Here is a 20,967-nt window from a genome sequence, read left to right on the forward strand (position 1 = left end):
CAAAATGACTTGCACTGGAGACTTCAAGTGGACTAGCAAGGAACCACTTGACTTCACCTAAAATTTGAAGCCAAATTTAAAGATGCTCACTTTGAATAGCTTTTGAATTATAGAGGAAGATAAACATAAGAATGTAGTTGTCCCTCTAATCCTTTTACAGATATCACAAATAGGATATTTTACTAAGAAACATTCTCCTCTGTACAGCTCTCTAAATATATCAGTTCTGAATTAAATAAATGAATTTAAACATAGATCAAAATTTCTGCTAAAAAGAGTGAGAAATACAATCCTGTATAGGAGATGTAATACTGTACCCAATTAGACAGTGCATCAAACTAAGTCCAAAAAATAATCTTTAAGCTCAAACCTTAAAATATGGAACTTATAGATGCAATTTATTGAAATACTTGTAAGAGCTGGACTTCACTGCTATTTGATTAAAAAAGAAGAAAAAGAACTGAACAAAAAAAAAGTAAGAGTAGGATCATACGGTCCAGTACCTTAGCTCTACTCGCTCAAATCAGGGTTCTTAGCTACGCTTGACCTCAGGCTGACCTTGTTTATATACCAAAAAACACTAATGAAACTTGACATCAAAGTAAACAGAACAAAACCATATAGCTAGAGGGTAGGTACATTTTCCTACAACACTACAACTTCTGAATTCTGAAATTATTTTAGTTGTCATACTAGGCAATTTTCAATAGATCAGGGTCATTCATGGTTAAAATGAACTGAAAACCAACAAAAATCTTTGAATATACAACATTTAGTTCTTCTTCCAGCTGTGCCATATATGTAAAGGATATTATTACTGGGCACACAGAGCACGCACAACATAGCTGGAAAATCTGACTATTTTCATACAAAATTGTGAAAGAACTTAGTTTGCAGAAGTTATTTTCAATGCATTTTTTTTTAAATTTACTGAATAATCTCTAGGATAAAGTAAATTCTTAGAAAGCACTAAAATCTTAAAGATTTTAAAGTATTAAATTTCTTTCTTAATATTTTCATGCTAATTATTTCTGATCTTCCAAAGATATTTGAATCATCTATTCCTCAAAGGCACTTTACCATGTAGCCTGTATTCGTAACTTCAGACAAAAAGTCGAAGTTAATATGTACGTAACAGAGATGGATGCTTTACAGCTTAAATTCTGAACACAGGAACTGAAAAATTCCTTGTTTCTTATTCAGCAGGCCTACATTACCACTTTTTTCCTAACACTGTGCAAAATACTTCAGTTGTACTACTTTGTGTTTTCCTATTTCTAAAATTTAAATATATGTAATTTAAAACATCTGACTACACAGCGTATATAGTCAGAAATCATCCACTTCGTATTTCCAGCTTTGTCAATGATTCAGAGTGATCTTGTACCAATTTATGATCATTCTTAAAACACCTTCTGCTTTCATTAATGAGATACTGAATTTATATTTTTGTGTAAACCAATATAAAAAAAGGGTGGAAGAGATACTTAATGTATCTTTGTATTGACAAAGACAAATTGTGTCACATACAAGCAAAATGGTACCTCAAAATCTTACTTACAAGTTAAGTAGTAATTTCAAAATATTGTTTTCAATATTTTGAATGGTTGAAAAAGTGAACAATTCTGCTTTCTGAAACAAGAGGATTTTATTTACTAATCTACATTTTGTAACAGTGGTAGAGGACACAGCATTTTGAGAGAGATACATATTCATGAATCTGATGTTCATGAAGGCATTTACATTTCTTTGACTAATTCTTACTCCCTTCTCCACACTCCTACAGCTACAGAACGATATGTTATGCTGTGGATAACTGCATCTTTTAAGTATCAGGCACACAATAAGGACAAGACCTGATTTACCTACCATGCTGATGAGAGGAAAAACCCACAGCCTTCATGTGTACATGTGTCATTTTTGAACTTCAACACAGAGGAAAATGATCTTTGCAAACTTTGGGTGTGCAAGTAGTTAATACAATGGAGTCTGGTGTAGCCCCCTACCCAAACACATTACTTGTGTGTATATAGCTCAATATGGATGTGAATTGAACTCCACGGAAGTAACTGGAAAGGTGCACTTCCTTGGAAGAAGGTTTCACATTCTCAGGGGTTCTGTTAAGCAAGTAAACATATAGCTATAAAAACCACAGAGTTTTCCCTGTGTTTGCAGATGTTATACCACACATTACTAATTAAGGTATTATACAGTTTTAGATATATATTAAAAATTCAGGGCTTGTAACTCTGTCTTTGCATTAGTATGTTCTACGAAATTTCTGGGGTGAATAATTTTTTAAAGGAATAAAACATAAGGACATAATAAATAACAAAGTAAAACTGCCTATAATATAAAAAGCATGAGGACCTAGCATCCTATTGCCAAAATTTATTTTTTCAGTTTTGGTGAATACTTTCTCTCAGTTTCCTTGCTCTAATCCCATCTGTCATCCAAAAGCAATGGAAGAAGCCAGACCATTACCATATCATTAGTTTCCCTGGGCTGCATACAAAGGACAAAAGAGGAACATGTGGAGCATATTGCAGTCTAGCTACTTCATTTGGCCCTTCCTCAGCAACATTAGCACTGCTTACAGGTTGGTCATCAGTCAAGAAGCAAAAGACCTTCACTACACTTCAGCTTGTTTCTGTCTATTTTCTCTTCTCCTGGGATATCTACAGTGGTTATGAGAGCTCCTTATCAAGTTTTTCCTCAGGGCATGCATCAAGACACAGTACAGCTGAACAGCTACTGTTTCTTCTTCTGACAGATGAACTTTCTACCATTTTACTGAACTGGATTGACTTCCTGTAATCCAGATGAGGACCAAAGTGAACTTGTTGAAGCCCATAGCCTGGAACAAGAGAAAAAAGAACCTCTCCACTTTTGACATATTTGAGATGTAAATTTGACTCCGGTATATCCTTAGGTTAAGACAGAGGTATTATGTATTACCAGCCTCCTCTCCTTAGGGTGCCTATTAACCCAAAAGACATGGAAGAAGAGAGTAGCCAGTCAGTTTCTTCCATTGCCAGCAATGCAGAAAGAAAAAAACCCAGGTATTCAAAGTGCCCCATCTTTTGCTGTGACTACGAAACTTTGTACCCTGTATCAATGGCAGCTATTCAAAATATGCCAGAAGTAAACATTACAAAATGCAAAAAGAAAAACATTTGTATTTCACTAAATAGAAGGTTACGCTTGTGTTCCACTAATTAGGATTTGGTGGTTCCAAAGTCAGTCAGTCCCCAGAAATAAAAATGATGTATAATTCTATGCCACTGTAATTATGCTACACTCATATGTAAAGAGGTTAATGAAAAGTTTTGGATGCCTCAATGTATTTGTTTGCATTCCAGTTTCCTATGAAAAACAGTTTCAGCTTTATGTTCTGTGCGTCTGTGGCTCCCTTCTTAATTACTTTTGAACTTACTGGACAATTTCAAATGGTTTTGACAGTCAGAACAGAGGACTTAAAGATAATTGCATTACTACAGACTTCATGAAAATAGGCAGTCAAGTAGAAGGAGATCTGTAAGTATCCCAACCAAAGGAAGGGTTGCTATCCAAATTCAGATCTTACTGGACACAAGTGGAACCTTGTAACTGCTTCCCCAAAAGAAAAGTTTCTACTAGAGCTCGTATCTTCCTATAGAACATCCCTAGAGACATGGGAAACACGACAATTAGTTCTGCCTTTAGAAAAACTTTCTAGGTAATAAACACATACAGAGCCAGACTTCAGTTGCTATCTAGTTGCTTTCTAGTGTACACATAGTTAACTTTCTACTTTTCTTAATTATCAAGGCTTAGCTTAATGGAAGTTACATGTGTAGACTGACATATAACAACACAGGAATTTTAAACCTCATGACATACTGTAATCTATATTTAAACAGAGACTGCTTACTGAAGTGGTCAACCTTTTCAACAAATACCCTGAGAACAAATATGTTCTCAGTTCACAGCTGCCTTCCTACTCACGAGCACATAAAAACCTCTTATGGCAGTTACAAAAAATTATTGCTAGGAATTAACAATTTATTCAAATGCATCACATTTTCCAATATATATAACATGACAGCTATGAAAAGGATGAGCCTAAGTGGATGGCTTGCTGCAGATAAATTTGAGAACTTTCCTTTTGGTACAAAAGACGTTTTTAAGACCATCTCACTGGTTTGTTTTATGGAAACAGAGAATACAAGTTTGAATGCACTGCATTATACATTTTGGACTAGTGAGGAGGCCCTAATGGTATTGACTACACACCATGTGTTCAAAGATCCACAATATCACGTAGAACTGGTAGATAAAGTATTGAAGTCAGTTTTTACTGCATCCTCAACTTCTAAAATTTCAATATATTTACCACAGTGCTTATAGTTATAAATAATTGTAGAGTGGCTATGTCTTACATTTTTTTCACACAGTTAAAGTTCTTGACAAATAAACAAAAGCCACCTTTTGAAAAAAGATCATGTTGATAACATAAAAGCCAGACAGAGATTTTCTATGAGTGAGCAAAGCTGACCAAAATCATAATTGGGACACCTTAAATAAATTGAATTTTGTGAGGGCTAGTCTTCAGTATTTTCTAGCAGTCAAACAGAAATTATAATTGCTTTCAATTTTTTTTTCTTCAATAATATTTTTCCAAGTTCAATTTCTTGAAACATGTAATCTATTGCAAAGGTCCATACAAAACAAATCCTCACAGAGATAGCAATATAGATGGCTATAACTATTTAGATAAAGTTTGAAAAATTAAACAGAAAGGAAATCCTAAAGTAAAAGACAAGAAAAATGAAAAACATTTGAAATGGGACCTTCCAGAAGAGGACATCAACCTTAAAATGTAAAAACATTCTGGGGTGAAATCAATCTCATCTATGGTATGCTGCATCATGAGAATGACAGTAATGGCTTCTGCTATTAAAGCATTCACCATTCAGAATAATACTGTTACTTGTAAAAAGCAAGAAGAAATGATAGACCAAATTTTAAATTCCAAATGCAGTCATAAAATGTTGGGAATTAAAAAAAAAAAAAAAAAGAGAATGCAAGAAAAGTATCAGTTTTGTTGTTGGAAACTATGAAAGTTAGGTGCTTTATTAACCAAATATAAATTACATCTGGACAGAACAATTAACTTAGATGATCATATGGTGTGCCTCATGCAGCCAGAAGAATGTCAGACACATTTACAGTCGAATTTTTTGAACTTATTTAAAAAAAAAAAAAAAGTATAGACCAAAATAAGCAAAGAAAAATACATTGCAAGTCAAACCCAGTTGTGGTTCACTCCAGTGACTCAACCTGAACTGTCAAAAGATATTATTATTTCCACGAAAAGCCTGATAATTATAGGGATAATTCTGAAGTTACTTTACTTTAAATGTACCCAAGAAAAGAAATTTGCTCTAAATCAAGATGACTTTGCACAGGACAAAATAACTGTCTCGATGATGCTTACAAGGCTGTTCTTACACATATAGTTCTACTACGTGGCAAAACTTACTTTTCCTTATTTAGAACAATAGTTTGACTAGATTTTTTAAACTAAGTTTCTCAAAAGAAGTTTTAATATTAGGTACTAAATCTCCCAGATATTAAATGCATAGAAGAAAATCCACAAAATAGGTGAACTTGGAAACTTAAATTGTTTAATATAATTGGCATCTAAATAAATGAACTGAAAAACAAACCAGTCTACAGAAAATCACTTAAATTATTCTGTAAATTATTTCCTACTATAGCTATAGGGAGCTGCAATCTCTGTTACACAGAATTCAAGACATCATACCTGTTTAAATAAAAAGGCTCAATTTAAGGAAATAAAAAGCATTAACATACCAATTTAATTTGCAACTGTTACTTATTTGAATTTAATAAATAAAATTGTAAGATGTATCACAGATCAAACTGATAGCAATGAAAAACAGGCCATTAATAAAGTGCATCTAGAGATACTGCATTTAAAGCCATATTTTAAAAAAAATATATTTCTACACTCTATTGCTAGTGAGAAAGCAGAACCCCATTGATATTAGAAGGATTTCTCAAAGGAAACAGTAGTAAGCAGAGGAATCTGATAATGCAAAGTTGGGTCTATAATAAACTGAACCTTTTCCTTACTTAGAATCTATTAGCCAAGCAATTTAAAGTATTAACTTGAAAACTAAAGTAGCAAATACTTGCAATAAAAACACCTTGTTTAAAACCTAAAATAGTTAGGAAATATAAATGTATTACTGACATGTATTTGTATATACTGCTAAAGATTATGTACTGAGCAAAACTAACACTTCAACTGTGTTACCAAAATACTAAATCCTCTATCAGATAAATAATGCATTGCAGGGACTGTATACAAGTTTCATCAGGTTGTAGTGCTTGACAATATTAGCATATGCATTTGTTTTGGAAATAAGTGTACTTACAACTGAGTCTGCATCTGGACACTCCCTATTAAAAAAAATGAAGAAAATATGCAATTATAAAATGCACAAATTATTTCATTTATACAGTTCTGGTACTTCCTTTAATATTTTCAATTAATTTGAAACACTGCATTTAACCCTTTTGCCTCTCAGACTGTTAAAATTTTCACTAAAAACAATCCACATTCAACTGAATGAGATTTAAATAAAAGCTGAAAGTTTATGCTCAAAGCACCACAGAAGAAAAAGTCAAAATAAATGCTGAAAAAGCAAACTCACATCATAGTGAAAAAATAAAAAAATAAAAAAAATCAAGGGAAGCCAGGAGTACTGCGCTATATTCTGGATGACTATACTTTTAAGAGTCAGGTCTCTGTGGTTGATGAGCACAGTAAGTATGAAATAGTCCACATGCAATTGCAAAACATTTTGTATAATAACCAGTTCCCAAAGAAATTAAGACTATTCTTAGAGGAGTTCAGAGCTTCCCTCTTTTGGAATTTCATTCTTAGTTTGTGTTTGTCAAGCACAGTTGCAGTCAAGCACTAGAAGATGCTGGAAAAAATAATAGAGTAACCTCCTAATAGGCACTTAAAAAAAAAAAAAGAAAAAAAGAAAAAAGTTGTCAGCAGAAAGGCAGTGATTGCAAGCACGTTATTCACAAGTGTAATATTCTTCCACCATAACTTCGATTTAAGCAGCAGTATTTAAAAAAAAATGAATGACTGATTCTCTCTGATGTCTGCAAAAAGCAGAAGCAATTAAATTTACAAAATGGGGGAATACTTGAGTAGCACACAAATCTTCTCTAATTTGCATCCTGATAAAGAAAGCCATAAGTGCCAGTGTGACTGAACAACAGTGTTTTTATATAATCAAACTGAACATCCTAAACATGCACTTATAGAAAAAAGGGGGGTAGGGGGGAATCAAATTTATTGCAATTAAATCAACTTCTCTGAAAGGCTGAATAGGTTAAATGAAAAAACTACAGAACCTTTCAAAACAGGTACAAAAACTTGCTAACATGGAAGCATTAATACAAAATTCAGCACAGCCTGTTAAGGAATTGACAGTGAGATGAAAAATCCCGTCTCCTCTGAAAGGCCTCACACAAAACAAAACATATGTGACCAAGTTTCTAATTGACTTACGTCTTATCTCCCTCTGCTGGCTAAACTGAATTCACAGCAATAGAAAGCTATTTTAAAAGCTATTTTACAGCTCAAAGATACAAAAATACATATTTTCTCAAAAGATATAACAAACATATTTTCTGACATGTGGTTTAAAAAAGCATCTCTACTCAAACAAGACAGCCTGAAGTCCATAGAAGTTAAGAAAGGTGAAAGATGTGAGGCAAACTACAATGCAGGTAGTTCAGCCTGTAATGAAGATTTTCCAAACTAGCAAGCTAATGCTCAAAAAGTAATGGCAGATCTAGCATCGTTCAGAGGACGACCAACAGCACCTCCCAGGATCCAGTCTCAAGATACAAAGGAAAACTCAATAGTATGCAAATGCTGGTGAAGTGGAAAATGAGGACATCAGGTTTTAGACAGATGTACTTTTACACCACTACTCACACGAATTTTCTTTTAAGGTTAAAGAACTAGGTCATGCTTCTACTATAAGGTAACATTTCAGCAAATGGGGATTCTGTAAGGGAATTTAAGCATTGTAGATAAAAACTAAACCAACCAAATCATGCAAAGCAGTGGTTAGAAAAAGAAGTGATATCCTTGACTAACCTGTATAGCAATATGCAACAGAATACACTGTGTATGGTATTTTCTTGTGTAAAACCATTACTAGACACAGTTTAGGTGTCAACACTTTAAAAACTGTATTGATAAACTGAAAAGCCTACAAACAATGAGAGTTTTTCTAGATGTGGAAAGCCTGCCCAACACAAACTAAAAAAGCTTACAGCCTAATTTAACAAGAGATTAAGACTTCCATGTGCAGAGAAGTTTCTGATGATACAGTTTTATCACATACAGCCTATAACAGGATCATCAGCTGAAGATGAAATCAGACAAAATTCAGACTAGCAACAAAATTTTTTAAAGAGATCATAAATAACTATTAGAATATGTTACTTAAGCACATAATGAATCCTATTATTTATTTGTGATGTTCTAGTTCATTTAGAAGTTATGGATTAATGCAAGAATCTCTGTAAAAACCTATGGCATGTGTTACATAGGAGGTCAATATCATGCCATCATACTACTTTCCTTCTGACCTCAGAATATATTCATTTTTTGTATTGTTTGTAAATATAGATACAAATAAAATAAATAAAATTTCAGTCCAACTTGTTAAAAGCAAGGCAGATTCTTTTCCCATTTCAGAGTAGCTGAGCTGATTTATATTTTCTAATGACATGAAAACCAAAATTTTTTTCTAGAAAGACACACTGATATTATCTTTCCACATTAAACAAAATGTCTTTAGGAAAAAGCAGCTTTTATAAAAATATTCAGACACTACAATGGATAAGCATACAAAAGGTAGAAGGTGTTTCACGTAGTGTAGAAGCCAGTTTTAAGCCCTCAGTGCCTAAGCAAATTTTCCTTCTGTTACAGGTCTCTGAGTAATGATACATTGAGTCATACACCCAGGAAGAGTTAATTTGGACTTCCAGGTCTTTACTGGCTCCAGAAAACTACTATAAAGAGCCCTAAATCTTTGCTGGGTCCAGATTACATTTCATCATCTGCCAAAGAATGGATGGAAGGAGATGCCTGGTTTGCAGGGAGGCTTATAAACATACACGACATGAGATTAGCTTGAGTAATAGCCCACATATTGGCAAAATAATTATTTTGTTGGACGAGAAAAGCTGGCAGCTACAGAATTCAATCATACAACAGTACTCAATACTATCAAAATCACTACTTGGCAATTAAGTAAATGCAAGACACAAAAGGCAAATGATCGAACATACTTTTTTTGCTGCTATTTGATACTGCAACAGTTTTGCACCACAAAAAAAGTGTATTAAATAAATTTCCAGAGAGAATGGATTACTTTTCAAAAGGGCACTAAAGGTGTTTAAAACATGAATATAATCAAATATGTATAACATTTTAATTTAATTATTTAAAACTAAATGCTAATCAGAAAAAATAATTCTTTGTAACAAAATAGTATTACCAGATTACTGATGACCAAAATCATGCTAAATACAATAACTCTCTCACCATTTACTCCAGCTTAACAGTAGTACAGAATAGAGTGTGGAGGACAGGCTAAATCACAGAAAGAACAGCAAAATAGAGGAATGACTAAAAAACCAACACCTTGGAGCTCTAAAGGCATCATGACAGAAAGAATAAAAAGCATGGTTTAGAAGTGTATCAGTATTAAACAGCAAAAGAAAAATAGCTATAAGGCACTTTGTATGTGCAAATAATTAGCACCTGCAGTTTTTATGTCATGAATTTTTGAGCATTATATTAAAAACTAAGGCTATTATATTAAAAACTAAGGACAGTAAAATATTTTTTAAAAGTAATTTTAAAAAGTATGTATGCAGATGTTTCCTCTGAGAATATTTCTATATTTCTAAGTTTGTCAAATTGTAAGCTATTTTCTGTTATATGAAATACTTCTATTAAGAAAACATATCTAGAAATTATGAAGAAAAACCCAATTTGAATATAGCGACTAACTATACATTTGAATATAGCGACATATACATTTGCATATAGTGACATATAAACTACTGACGTGTAGACTGTGACGAATCCATCTAAAAACTTTTATTCAAACTCACTTTCTGGAGAGTTTTAACTCCTGGGAGACACAGCACAGGCAATGAATATGGGACATCAGTCATGAGTTAGAATGATGGTCTTTCAGAAATGAGTGTGCACATGATGTACTGAAAAAACATTCAAAGATTTTTCTGTCCTTCAATACCGTACACAAAAGTTTTTCTAATAACTGAAGCTTCAATTCTGCAAACACAGGCATCCAGTACTTTTTCCACGTATAGAGCTATTATTTCATTAGGAGTATACATGTGAATCACATTACAATGTTCAAACGTAGAACAAGAACTACTTACCTATGCACTGTAAAGAATGAAACATGAGTAGATCACTATGAATACATTTATGTTATTTCCTTAAAATCCTTAATTACAAAAATCTTAAATAGCTGTGATGTTTTCATATTCATAGCATTCCTCCAAACGTTATAAACCCATTTTTTTGTTAAACATCAGCTAATGCTTATCCTCATACTTTTACTAGTTTTCATACAAGATAAGGCTTCAAGATGGAAATATACTTACACAGATTCAGTATCTTTTTCTTTTTTCATTATTCCTGACAAACCAAAAGGCTTCCTCTTCCGTGGTTTTATGCCTATGGAACAAACACGTTTCATTTAAAGATCAAAGAGATAAGTACATATTTAGCAATGTCAAACATGGGTGCATACTAATGCCAATACATTTTAAATGCTGCCACAAGGGATAGAAAAGTCTAACAGTGTTCCCTTAGTTTGGCTCCATATCTAATTCCAACTGGTTAAGTAACACACCAATCAAAAAATTAAATTAAAATATGGTTCAACACATTAACAATGTAAGTCCTTATAAAACTGATTTGCATTGTACATCCAACTCTCCAAGTTGGGTATGCTGACTGTCACTTTCTTTTAATAGAAAATGGGTGTACTGACAGTTATGAGCAAAGGGACTCTGCTAACAGAAACTCAACAGGAGCTATTGCTCCAGCCAATCCTGAATAGCCAATGCACTTGGATCAGAAACTGAACCCTGCCTCTCTCAGCTACTGCAATTCAACGCCCTGTTGTTATTTCCCTGCATGTTCCTGATAGCTGCAAGCCCCTGTATCTCCTAAGAAGCGGCATCTTGGTCCTGTAAAAAAACCAGAACATCTCTTGGCTTTCCAGCTGATGCTGAGTTCATGATTTCCCAGTGCTGTAGGCAGCTCTAAGGCTGGCTCTCACTGAGTCTGGAACCATGCCTCCCCTCTGTCATTTCTTCCCTGTTTTTACCACTGGATACATACAGCTACAGTACAGAAAAAAGTTTGCTTTTGTACCTGTTTAATGTACTAAAATTAAAATACATTTAAATATTCCACCAGACTTGCTGTCACGTGTGCTTCTCTCCCCAGTTTTTGCTGAAGCAGACTGCCAAACGAAATGACTAAGTGCAAGCATCTGATCCAACTAGTCTACAATTTTGCTTTGATGTATGATACTACTGACAGCATGCTTTTGAGCAAAATGGTGGAAATAATTTGGTTTCCAAAATTTAACAACTGACAATTCAAGCACATCATTAAAAAAAAAAATCATTATATTCCCCTATACATTATCCAGCACATAAGGAATCTTTCCAACCTTAGAAATTTTCAGGGTTAAATAACCCAAAACTTTTCAAATCAGGTAGCTGTAAACTCAGCTATATCTTATATTTTTATAGAGACAGGATTTGCTCCAAAATGATTTTTAAATGCTTGTCTGGGCAGTCTTATTTTCTTTCTGTGCCTTATGCAGCCCAAACCTATGACAGATGCAGTATGAGAGTAGTTTCTGAACATGGATCCTCCTTGCTTCAGTCAAAAAAGATTTTAAGTCTCAGCTGCAATCTTGGCAACGTAAAAGTTGTTGGCTGCTATAGCTATACTGTGAACTCCTCTGTCGCAAAAGTAAATACATAGCTACGCAAATAAAGCAGTTCTTAACCACTTAAAACAATCCCCTAACCAAAATAAGCTATGCCAACAAAGAAAGGCTTTGCGACCATAACACTGCATTAGACTTGGTATAACTAACATGGTAACAATGGAAAGAGCCTGGGCCATGTTTTGACACTTGTAGATTAAGTTACAAAATAGTCATAAGTGAACCAAATCCAAACCTCTGCAAAGACAGGGTCTGAGCCAAAGTATATTTTTAAGAAACATTAAAATTCTCTAACCTTTGTGCATTAGGCTTATAAAGTATCATAGGGCTTATTCTCATTGAAGTTTGTTTCTCAAAAGGAAAACCGCCTTTTAGTCTACTAGAGTACTTCAAAGTCATACAGTCACACACCGAATACCCTTCACTCCACAGTTTCAGGTCCTTATCCACAGCATTCATACATAAATAACTATGCTACAACAACTCACCTTCAACTGCACTGGATATGTTACATTCTTCAAATTCAATAGGGCCTTAAGGAAATGACAATGAAGATAAACATTAGGTCAAATTTAATCTAAGGTATTTTAACGACTATTAATATTTCCTGAAAACACTAGATAATCTAATTTTAAATTAAGGTGGTAACTGAAAAGGACAACTACCCTGCCAACAGTCAAAGAGATTGCAAAATCATCCATGTACAGCAAATCATTAAATATTTTCACTCTTTCATACTGAAAAATTAAAATAGTAGTGCACACTGTCCAAACACAATTTAGTTGCCTACGTTATTACAACCACACGATATATCTCTAATTGGTGTCCTCTTCTCATTCAAAATTGCATCTATAATATAGTATCAGTGTAAAGTTTTCAATTTATCTTCTTTTAATGAACAAGGGCTATATAAAGAAAAATCAAAAAGGAAAAAAGCACAGCTATGGCCCTAATTTTGAGATTCACACTTTTGCTAACTCTGTATTGTTAGTTCTTCTGTTTCTTCTTCATAACCAATTATCTAGACAGTTAAAAGTGGCATGCAGAATCTTAAACACAGCAATAAAGAAGATAAAAAACTTTAAAAAAATCATTAAGACTAAACAGGACAAAAAACCAGAGAACACTAGTTAAGTGCTGTATCTAAATACATTATTACAGCTTTCCCTGACAACTGACCCAAGGTAACAGTCAATTGTCATTGCAAAGTGAAATCCTAACTCTCATTCCTTCAGTCTGGCCAGGTCTAGAATTTATTTAACCACACTATGAGCCATTTTAGGGAGCAAATGTGCAGAAAAAAATAGTGATATTTTCCCTAGGACCTTGTTCAGGGAATGGAAGAATCACGCCAGCACTTGGTGCAAGTACAAAGAAAACAGAAAGTACATGCAGGCAGGCACCATTACTTTCAGCCTATACTAATAAAATGCCCTTTGGCCCCTGTTTAAAACAGCAGCTTGCAACTGTACCCAAGGAAGAAAAAGCAAAGTTTAGCACGCTAGCTCTGTGACACAGGGGTTATTACTTATCTTTCTGTAATCATTTTGAGGGAGTGCACACCAGTTTATATTACACACATTACAGCTAAGATAGAGAGGGAAAAAAAATTACCCGTTCCCAATTCTACACTCGAAGGCAGCCAAAATTCCCTCCCTCCCCGCACTGTGCATTTATGCAACTACTTCACATGAAAGGTTAAAAACTTGAAAATTTCAATTAAAAGCAACTGGAAATAAAGCTATTGTGGAAACCTCAAACACAGAAACTACCTTCACTCCTGCCCCAAAACACACCTGCTAGTAAGTCTTCTGCTTTTATTTATTTTTATTATGAAGTTATGATTATTTGTGAGCATCCACCATAAAACCAAGAGCTGTGCAATTTTCAGGGTGTTTTCACATAGAATAAAAGGTGTACTTGAAAGGATTTGCCAGGATTTTCACTTGTACTCTTTTCAAAATGAATGTCATATTCTTAGTCTTAAAATAAATAGCAGATATAAACAGATCTCAGATACAAGACACATGGAGACTACACGCTTCAGTTTGATTTTAAATCGTACACCATAGCAAATCATTGTGCTGCAATTAGACATGCCACAATGAAAGTAAAAAATAATTTAGCTGTGAATTAGCATTGTAAATTACACAACTGGGATTAATTTGTATTGATTCATGCAGTTGAGTACCTCAAATGGTTCTATTTGTAATGTAACCCCCAGTATGTATATTTAACTCTTGCAGTGCAAAACTGTGTTCAACTCAGTACAAATGCTACATTTTGATAGCATTTCTCAAAACTGCAAATGAAAAAATTTATGCTTACATCCAACAAAGAAAATGGAGAAGCTGACGACGTAACTCAGTACTCACCGATGTTAAGCAAATTGAATTATTTTAGACATATTAGATAAAATCTAGCAGATATTCTTTGAAATTTTGCAGACTTCTAATGATTTTGTTTTTTATAAAAAAGTGTGCTCAGAGTAATGACTTGTATTTATTGTAATTAAGACCGAGTCTGCAAAATCTTCCCTGCCAGTGAAAAAAAAGTGCTTGTAAAACCAGCAGCAAGATGAGAATGTGGGACTAGAACCCATCAATATCCCACTTATCGTAATGTAATTGTCTGGCCTCCGAATGAAGCTCTTCAGAGCAGAATATCAGAAGACCAATCTCAAATGGCAATCATAACTGCCCTTTAAATTTCAATTATTAAATAATTTCAAACAGAAGTCTTATTATTCAATATAAGATGAAGTACCAATTCCTAACAGATCACTCATTCTATTAAATACTGTAAATACATGGGCATTTTAAGCTGGCCTTCCAATCCCTTCTCCTTTGGTCTCCACTAAGTTCACATTAAACCAAAGTCAGTGTGCTCCACAAATCAGCAAATCTGGGTATCTCACAAAACAAAAAACAGCAAAAAATCCTGAAAAATGGATTTAGAGAACTGTAGAAGTCTTCACCCCCACACTGATTTCATCAACATTTTATTTTAGGAATTTAAACTCTGTTGTTCAAAATATATTGAGCAAGAAATTCAGAAAAATACCATGAAACATAGAAGCTGAAGAACAAACGCTCTACTTCTTCAGGACTACACTTCAGACAATATATTTTTCATCACTTTGCTAAGGATTCAACTACTTCTGTTTCTTGCCTCTATATATATTCCCATTTGGCCAGGAAAAAAACCCCAAAAGCCAAACTAACCACAACCACTCATCCTCAAAACAAAACCAGAAGGAAAAAACTGTAAACAACAGAGACTTAAACATATTTTTAGAGAAAAACAATACTTAAGCTTTTTCAGAAAACCATCTTCTTCTTTACTCTTTCCAGCTACTAAGACTGATCCCCAGACTTTTACACTAATGATTAAAATAAATATTCAAGGCTCAAGTAAAACTTATCCTTATTTCAGATCAGTATCTTTAACTTTCACTTCTAACACAAGCAAAAAGCAAAGATTTCTTTAACAACACATCCAAGTTCCTGCATTTTGCCCATTACATTTGCCCAACACTTGTCTTTGAAGATGGGGTTTCTTTACAGCTTGATAAACTTTTTATTTGAAGAGACAAATATTCATGCTCAGTACAGAAAGGCACAGATAGGAAGACCAGATTAGCATTTTCAATCAGCTTTAACAAAAGCTGGTTTACCCCCCAAAAAATTCACTTTATTCTTGCAACAATAGGGAAGACTATGAAATGCAATCTGAAAAAATCTCAGTGACTGCAGAATTGCCTGAGATAGTAATGAAATGGAAGCTGGCAAAAACTTTCAGGTCCCACTTTTCACTAAGGTCTACGAAGTTAACTCGGAAATTTTAAATACGCTTTCTTCTTAATGATACCTATTAGCTTATTTTATGCTTCACCAAAATGGGCAGTTATCACAGGAGTCCCTTCTCCCTACATGTGCTCTCTTTCCTTCCACTGCATCTACTACCTGCTTTACTGCCGGAAGGATAAATAACAGTCATGAAAACAGCATTTTCTTACAACAAGTTGGGTGACTCAATTACAATTTGAAAGCATCTCTTGACCCTAACTTACTTTTCCTACTTAACTCAAATTTCTATAGGGCCCTTCATCCTTTGGAATCTCAGAAGGTCAATATGCCAGTGGCTGTCCCTAATGAATCCACAAACACTAAAAAATTAAGTTCAGCATTTTCCTCCAATGGCCGAAGATGCTTGCTGGTTTTGTAAAATTTGTATTTAATCTGCCCCACCCAATATAACACATGTCGCATTATTTGCTTGCAGCAAAGGCAAATTCATACCTTTTGCCCTTTTAGGCAGAGTAGAGTGAAATTTGTAACAGTTTTTAATTTTCTTAGAGTTTTGTTCTGTAACTTCAGATCTCCCAACAGTTCTGCTTCCTATATGCCTGCTGTAAATAGTACCATGTTTTGCCTGAGGAGTAGTATTTTTAAACCAAAATAACATTACAGAAATAGACATCTTCTGTGGTGCTCTATGGTGAGACAATTTAGGAAACAGGATAGCTGTGATGAGCTTTTAGTAGCGCACATAACAGCTGGAGTCTCCTGTGGGCAGATGTCTTTGTGTCCAAAGAGGTAATAATACTGTAGCCCAGCCAGAAGTGTATTCTGTGACCATATTGTCGCCTGCTAGAACCAGCTGCAATCTCCTAGTCAGCCAAAAGGCCTTAGGCACACATACTGCTATGGGAGCATAGTATCAATAAGGAATTCAGACACTTTCTTAAGAAGTTCCCTAGCATTGTCCACTGTACTTGTGTAGATGGAAACTAAAGAATCTGCGATATCACTGCAAAAAAAAAAATTCAGAAAGTTTTCTTCTCTGAACCACCATAACATCTACCTTTTTGGTTCCTGATTCCTTAATCATTACACCTATTAAAATACTCCCAGTGGGCTGGCATTAATGGAGATTGCCAGACAGGTGTAATATATAGATGCAAGTCAAAGCACACTTATGTGCTGGTATGACAATAACTTTTGTAACAGCTACATGAAGATTTTAAGGTGGATGCACTACCTCTTCTCTATGAAGCAGAAAAGTTTCCTTAATAGACTTGTGCCCAGTGATTGAAGTATACATAAAGGCTTAACACCAACAAGGATTTCAGATCAAAATCTGGAAGATTGTAACGGCCAAAATTTCTGAAGCAAGTACACAGATTCACTGTCCATTGCAACATCCAAAGAAAGAAAAGCAGTTGTTTCACATTTAAGAAGTATTACTGATGTTGGGGACTGAAGTCATTCCCTGAAGCAGTCTCTAGAGTCCCTGCCACATGGTAGCCCAGAGCACCGAAAAGGACCGTCTAGATGTTGCCATACTGCAATAATGGTAATAATAATGACATTCTGCAGTACTACAGTCAAAGCATTGAAATTTCCTTTGTTCTTTTCCTCATAACAAGGCAACAATGTGAATTGAGAAGGAAACATATTCTCAAGCATTCATACAAACACAAAGTAAAAGCAAATACTAGAAGTAAAGCAGCACTGTAAAAATCAAAAATGTGTTTTAAGACACTTATCAAAGTAAGAAGTTATAGCTGAGATCTAGTCCAACCCTTGCAAAAGTCTCTGAATTAATGTTCTGTTGGGTTAAGCATGGATAGATTCAGGTTCAAGATAACTTTTTTACAGTCTGTCTGCCTCTTGTTACATTGATCCACAGAATGGTAACTATGGCTTAAGCATCTTGAGATGCTTAAAACCTGTATGTAGACTTGAAAGTATTTGTTACTGTACACACACAGAACAGAAAAAAAAAATACAGTGAATAACTGAAGGTTAGCCTTTATAACAGAAAGACATATGAGTATCTAGTGGGATTTCAGTCACTTAAGGATACATACCTAGCTATCAGGATGCTAATGAGAATTTAGTATTCTACAAAGGGAGCAGGCATCAAAAACCAGTAAGGTCCTCTAATTGTATGTAAACATTCCCACCAAGTGTCATCCTAAAGCACTTCCCAAGGCAAGCTGCTCCAGCTCACCAGCATTCTACCAGCCAGGACAGATATACACATGAAGAAAAGGCAAATGGTTGATGTTTTCACAGACACATGGAAGCAGACAACTGCTATTTGACAAGAGACTGAACCAAATAAATCAGGACTGGGTCAGTTCTTACGGTCCTGAAAATGAGGAAGCTTTGGTTTGCTAGAACAGGAGAGGAAACAGGTAATTTGAATAAACAGAAATATTTTAATTAATCTAATAACTTACAATAAGCGACACTGACCTAAACTAAGCACCAGTAAGTCTGCAGCTTGGGATGCATCTCCTAGACTGTTGAGAAAATACATGTACTGTTTTTCTTCTTACAAGAGGCATGTGAGTATGTGGGCTTTCATAACACAAAGAGGCAAAGTGGATGGCTAGCAATAAGGAGATACTGATCTTATTCAAAGATGAATGAAGAAAATGTAATTGCACTGTAAATTATATTACAGTATCTACTACATATTTAGACCATGTCTATGGGAACAGTATTTTCAGAGTATACACAAGGCAACTACAGAAGAGAGTTTATAAATAACAACCTTACACCTGCTACTTAACTTGTCTACAAAGTGACACTAATTGTCTTGAAGATAGTCAAGCTTGTTGTGAACTGCCTTGAAATAAGTTACAAAACCTATCTCCACAAAACCCTAGAGATAGGTTTTCTAACCTATCTGTGCACCTCTTACACAAAACCTCTGTGAGGGAGACATTGGGAGAATGTTTTGCTAAGGTCAAAACAATAAAATAATTTGCACTTTCCTCAGTAGAGGGGGGAAAAAAGTTTTACTGTTTGGATTCTTAAACAAACAAGGCAAATACAAAAGCCAACTACTATTACTAGGAAGGAAAACATAATATTATGTCATACCCTGAAAAAGAGCCCCCAGTAAGTATATCAATGAACTGGAAAATCCTGTGGAGCTAAAAAGGTAAACAAATCAAGAAGTCAACAAATCAACTAAAAACTGCTTTACATTTGCATCTGCTTTTGGAAACTGTCTCCTTTCTAGTTTAAGGGGGGTATGCGTGACAGAAAGAAACGTTATCCCACCCAAGCATATATTTTTATTAACTACATTTAATTTTCAATAACTGGAAACAGTCAGACACTCAAAAAAAGAAAATCTGCCCTTCCCCCCATCCTGAGGAATCAGTTTACACACACGCATGCACGCATATAAACATTAACATATCTGTTTCAAACAAAAGCTTTTAAAAAAACTCCGTAAATCTGTACTTGTAGTTACAAATACGATAACAAACCATATTCTTGTTTTAGATAAAAACAAAAGTTTGTCTCTTTGAGTGTAAATCATGCATGAAAGGAGGACAATTTTTTTTAAACTGCATATGCTTCACATGCTGCTTCAAATGGCAAAGCTTTGCGTGCCTGGCTCAGTGCCAGTTGACAGCTCAGCTGGATATCAATGCACATTCTGACCCCCCTTGCAGCGTGTCACTTCTGAATTGTTTCCGCAGTAGAAAGTTTATTCAACCTCTCTCTCAAATTCAGTGGACCGACCATCATTCTGCTATTTAATCAGAGCAGAACAGGTTATTTTTCTGACAGCACTAAAGCCAGACAGTAATTCCTAATGAACAGCTTGATACAAGTGGAATTTCGACTGTTTTAGCCTCAATTAATTCTGCTGTCAAAACAAATGACTGCTTTTAGTGTTTAGATGTTAAGCTGCATCACAAAGGTCAATTTTGTACGTACACAAACATATAAGCAATCTTTCTCTTGCTATCATCTGATCCTGTGACATATTTATAAAAAATTTTCAAGCTTTCAAATTGAGAAGCCAGGAAGCCAAAAAATATTTTCTCAACATTACTTCTTCCAACACTAACTTCTCGTTTTTATTGCCTCTCCAAAAAAGAGAAGTGATTTTATAAAAAGATAAGGAGAATTTTATTTTTCCCTGGAAAAAGACCTCTTCTAGAATTAAAAAAAAGAAGAAACAAAACCAAATTCAAGCACAGCTTATTTGTAGGAATGCAGACTAAAGATGAATGGCTGTTACCATCTTTGAGGTAAGTAACATAACTGTGATGTATTTATCATGCTAGTACCAGACTGCTGCAAGCAAACATTGGTTGGTGGATTCAGACAGCTCTACTTTGCCAAAAAGAGGATAAGGGAGAGAAAATACAACTAGCCTGTTAACAGGCCAATCTGAGGGAAAATATTGAAATAATACTGGTAACACTGCATCCTCTAATCTAACTCTACAAATACACAGTTCCACCACAATAATAACCGAATTTCTGACTACTCTTTATTACATCCTCAGGATTATATATCAGGCTAGCTGATATATAGCCTCTAGAGATGCTTAAGACTTGACTGAATCCTCCTTTTTTTAAAAATTCATGTTGTAAAAAGAAAACTATAGCACGGTCATAGTACTCCTTTTTTAAAATAAAAGATAGAGGTGATAGTGGCAGCATAAATAACTACAGTTATCAGTAGCAACATATGTAGCATTTCCAAGGAAAGTCTTTTTTTAGATGAAGAAATTAACAAACAAGGAGAGCATCTACTAAACAAGCAATCAGTTCTAACCCTGATTCTGTTACTAGGCTTCCAGCCCTGCACCCATTTCAGCAGATCAATGGAAACATTAATCTCAGGCTATTCTGGTACTGTGGGTACACACTCTGTGAATACAGCAAGCACACTACTCTCAAGGGGCAGTATTTGCATGTGGTTTACAGAGCAAAAAGAAAGCAGAAAAGGATCATAATCTGAGTAGCTTTAAAATAATTATTATCAATTAAGATGTTTATCAGCAGCAAGGAGAAATTTTTTTC

General features: G+C 34.5%; 1 protein-coding gene across 1 annotated transcript in view; it reads right to left on the bottom strand.

The window, feature by feature from the left end:
* The window catches only part of FCHO2 (FCH and mu domain containing endocytic adaptor 2), a 108,968-nt gene that overhangs the window by 37,970 nt on the left and 50,031 nt on the right, over window positions 1-20,967 (bottom strand). Inside the window, exons 9-11 of the mRNA XM_075726760.1 lie at window positions 12,608-12,652; window positions 10,753-10,825; window positions 6,447-6,471 (exon numbers count right to left, since the gene is read on the bottom strand). Of these exons, the coding sequence (XP_075582875.1) occupies window positions 6,447-6,471; window positions 10,753-10,825; window positions 12,608-12,652 (143 nt within the window). The remainder of the gene's footprint in view (window positions 1-6,446; window positions 6,472-10,752; window positions 10,826-12,607; window positions 12,653-20,967) is intronic.

Source organism: Pelecanus crispus, chromosome Z (assembly GCF_030463565.1).
Source record: "Pelecanus crispus isolate bPelCri1 chromosome Z, bPelCri1.pri, whole genome shotgun sequence".
NCBI classification, from domain to species: Eukaryota; Metazoa; Chordata; class Aves; order Pelecaniformes; family Pelecanidae; genus Pelecanus; species Pelecanus crispus.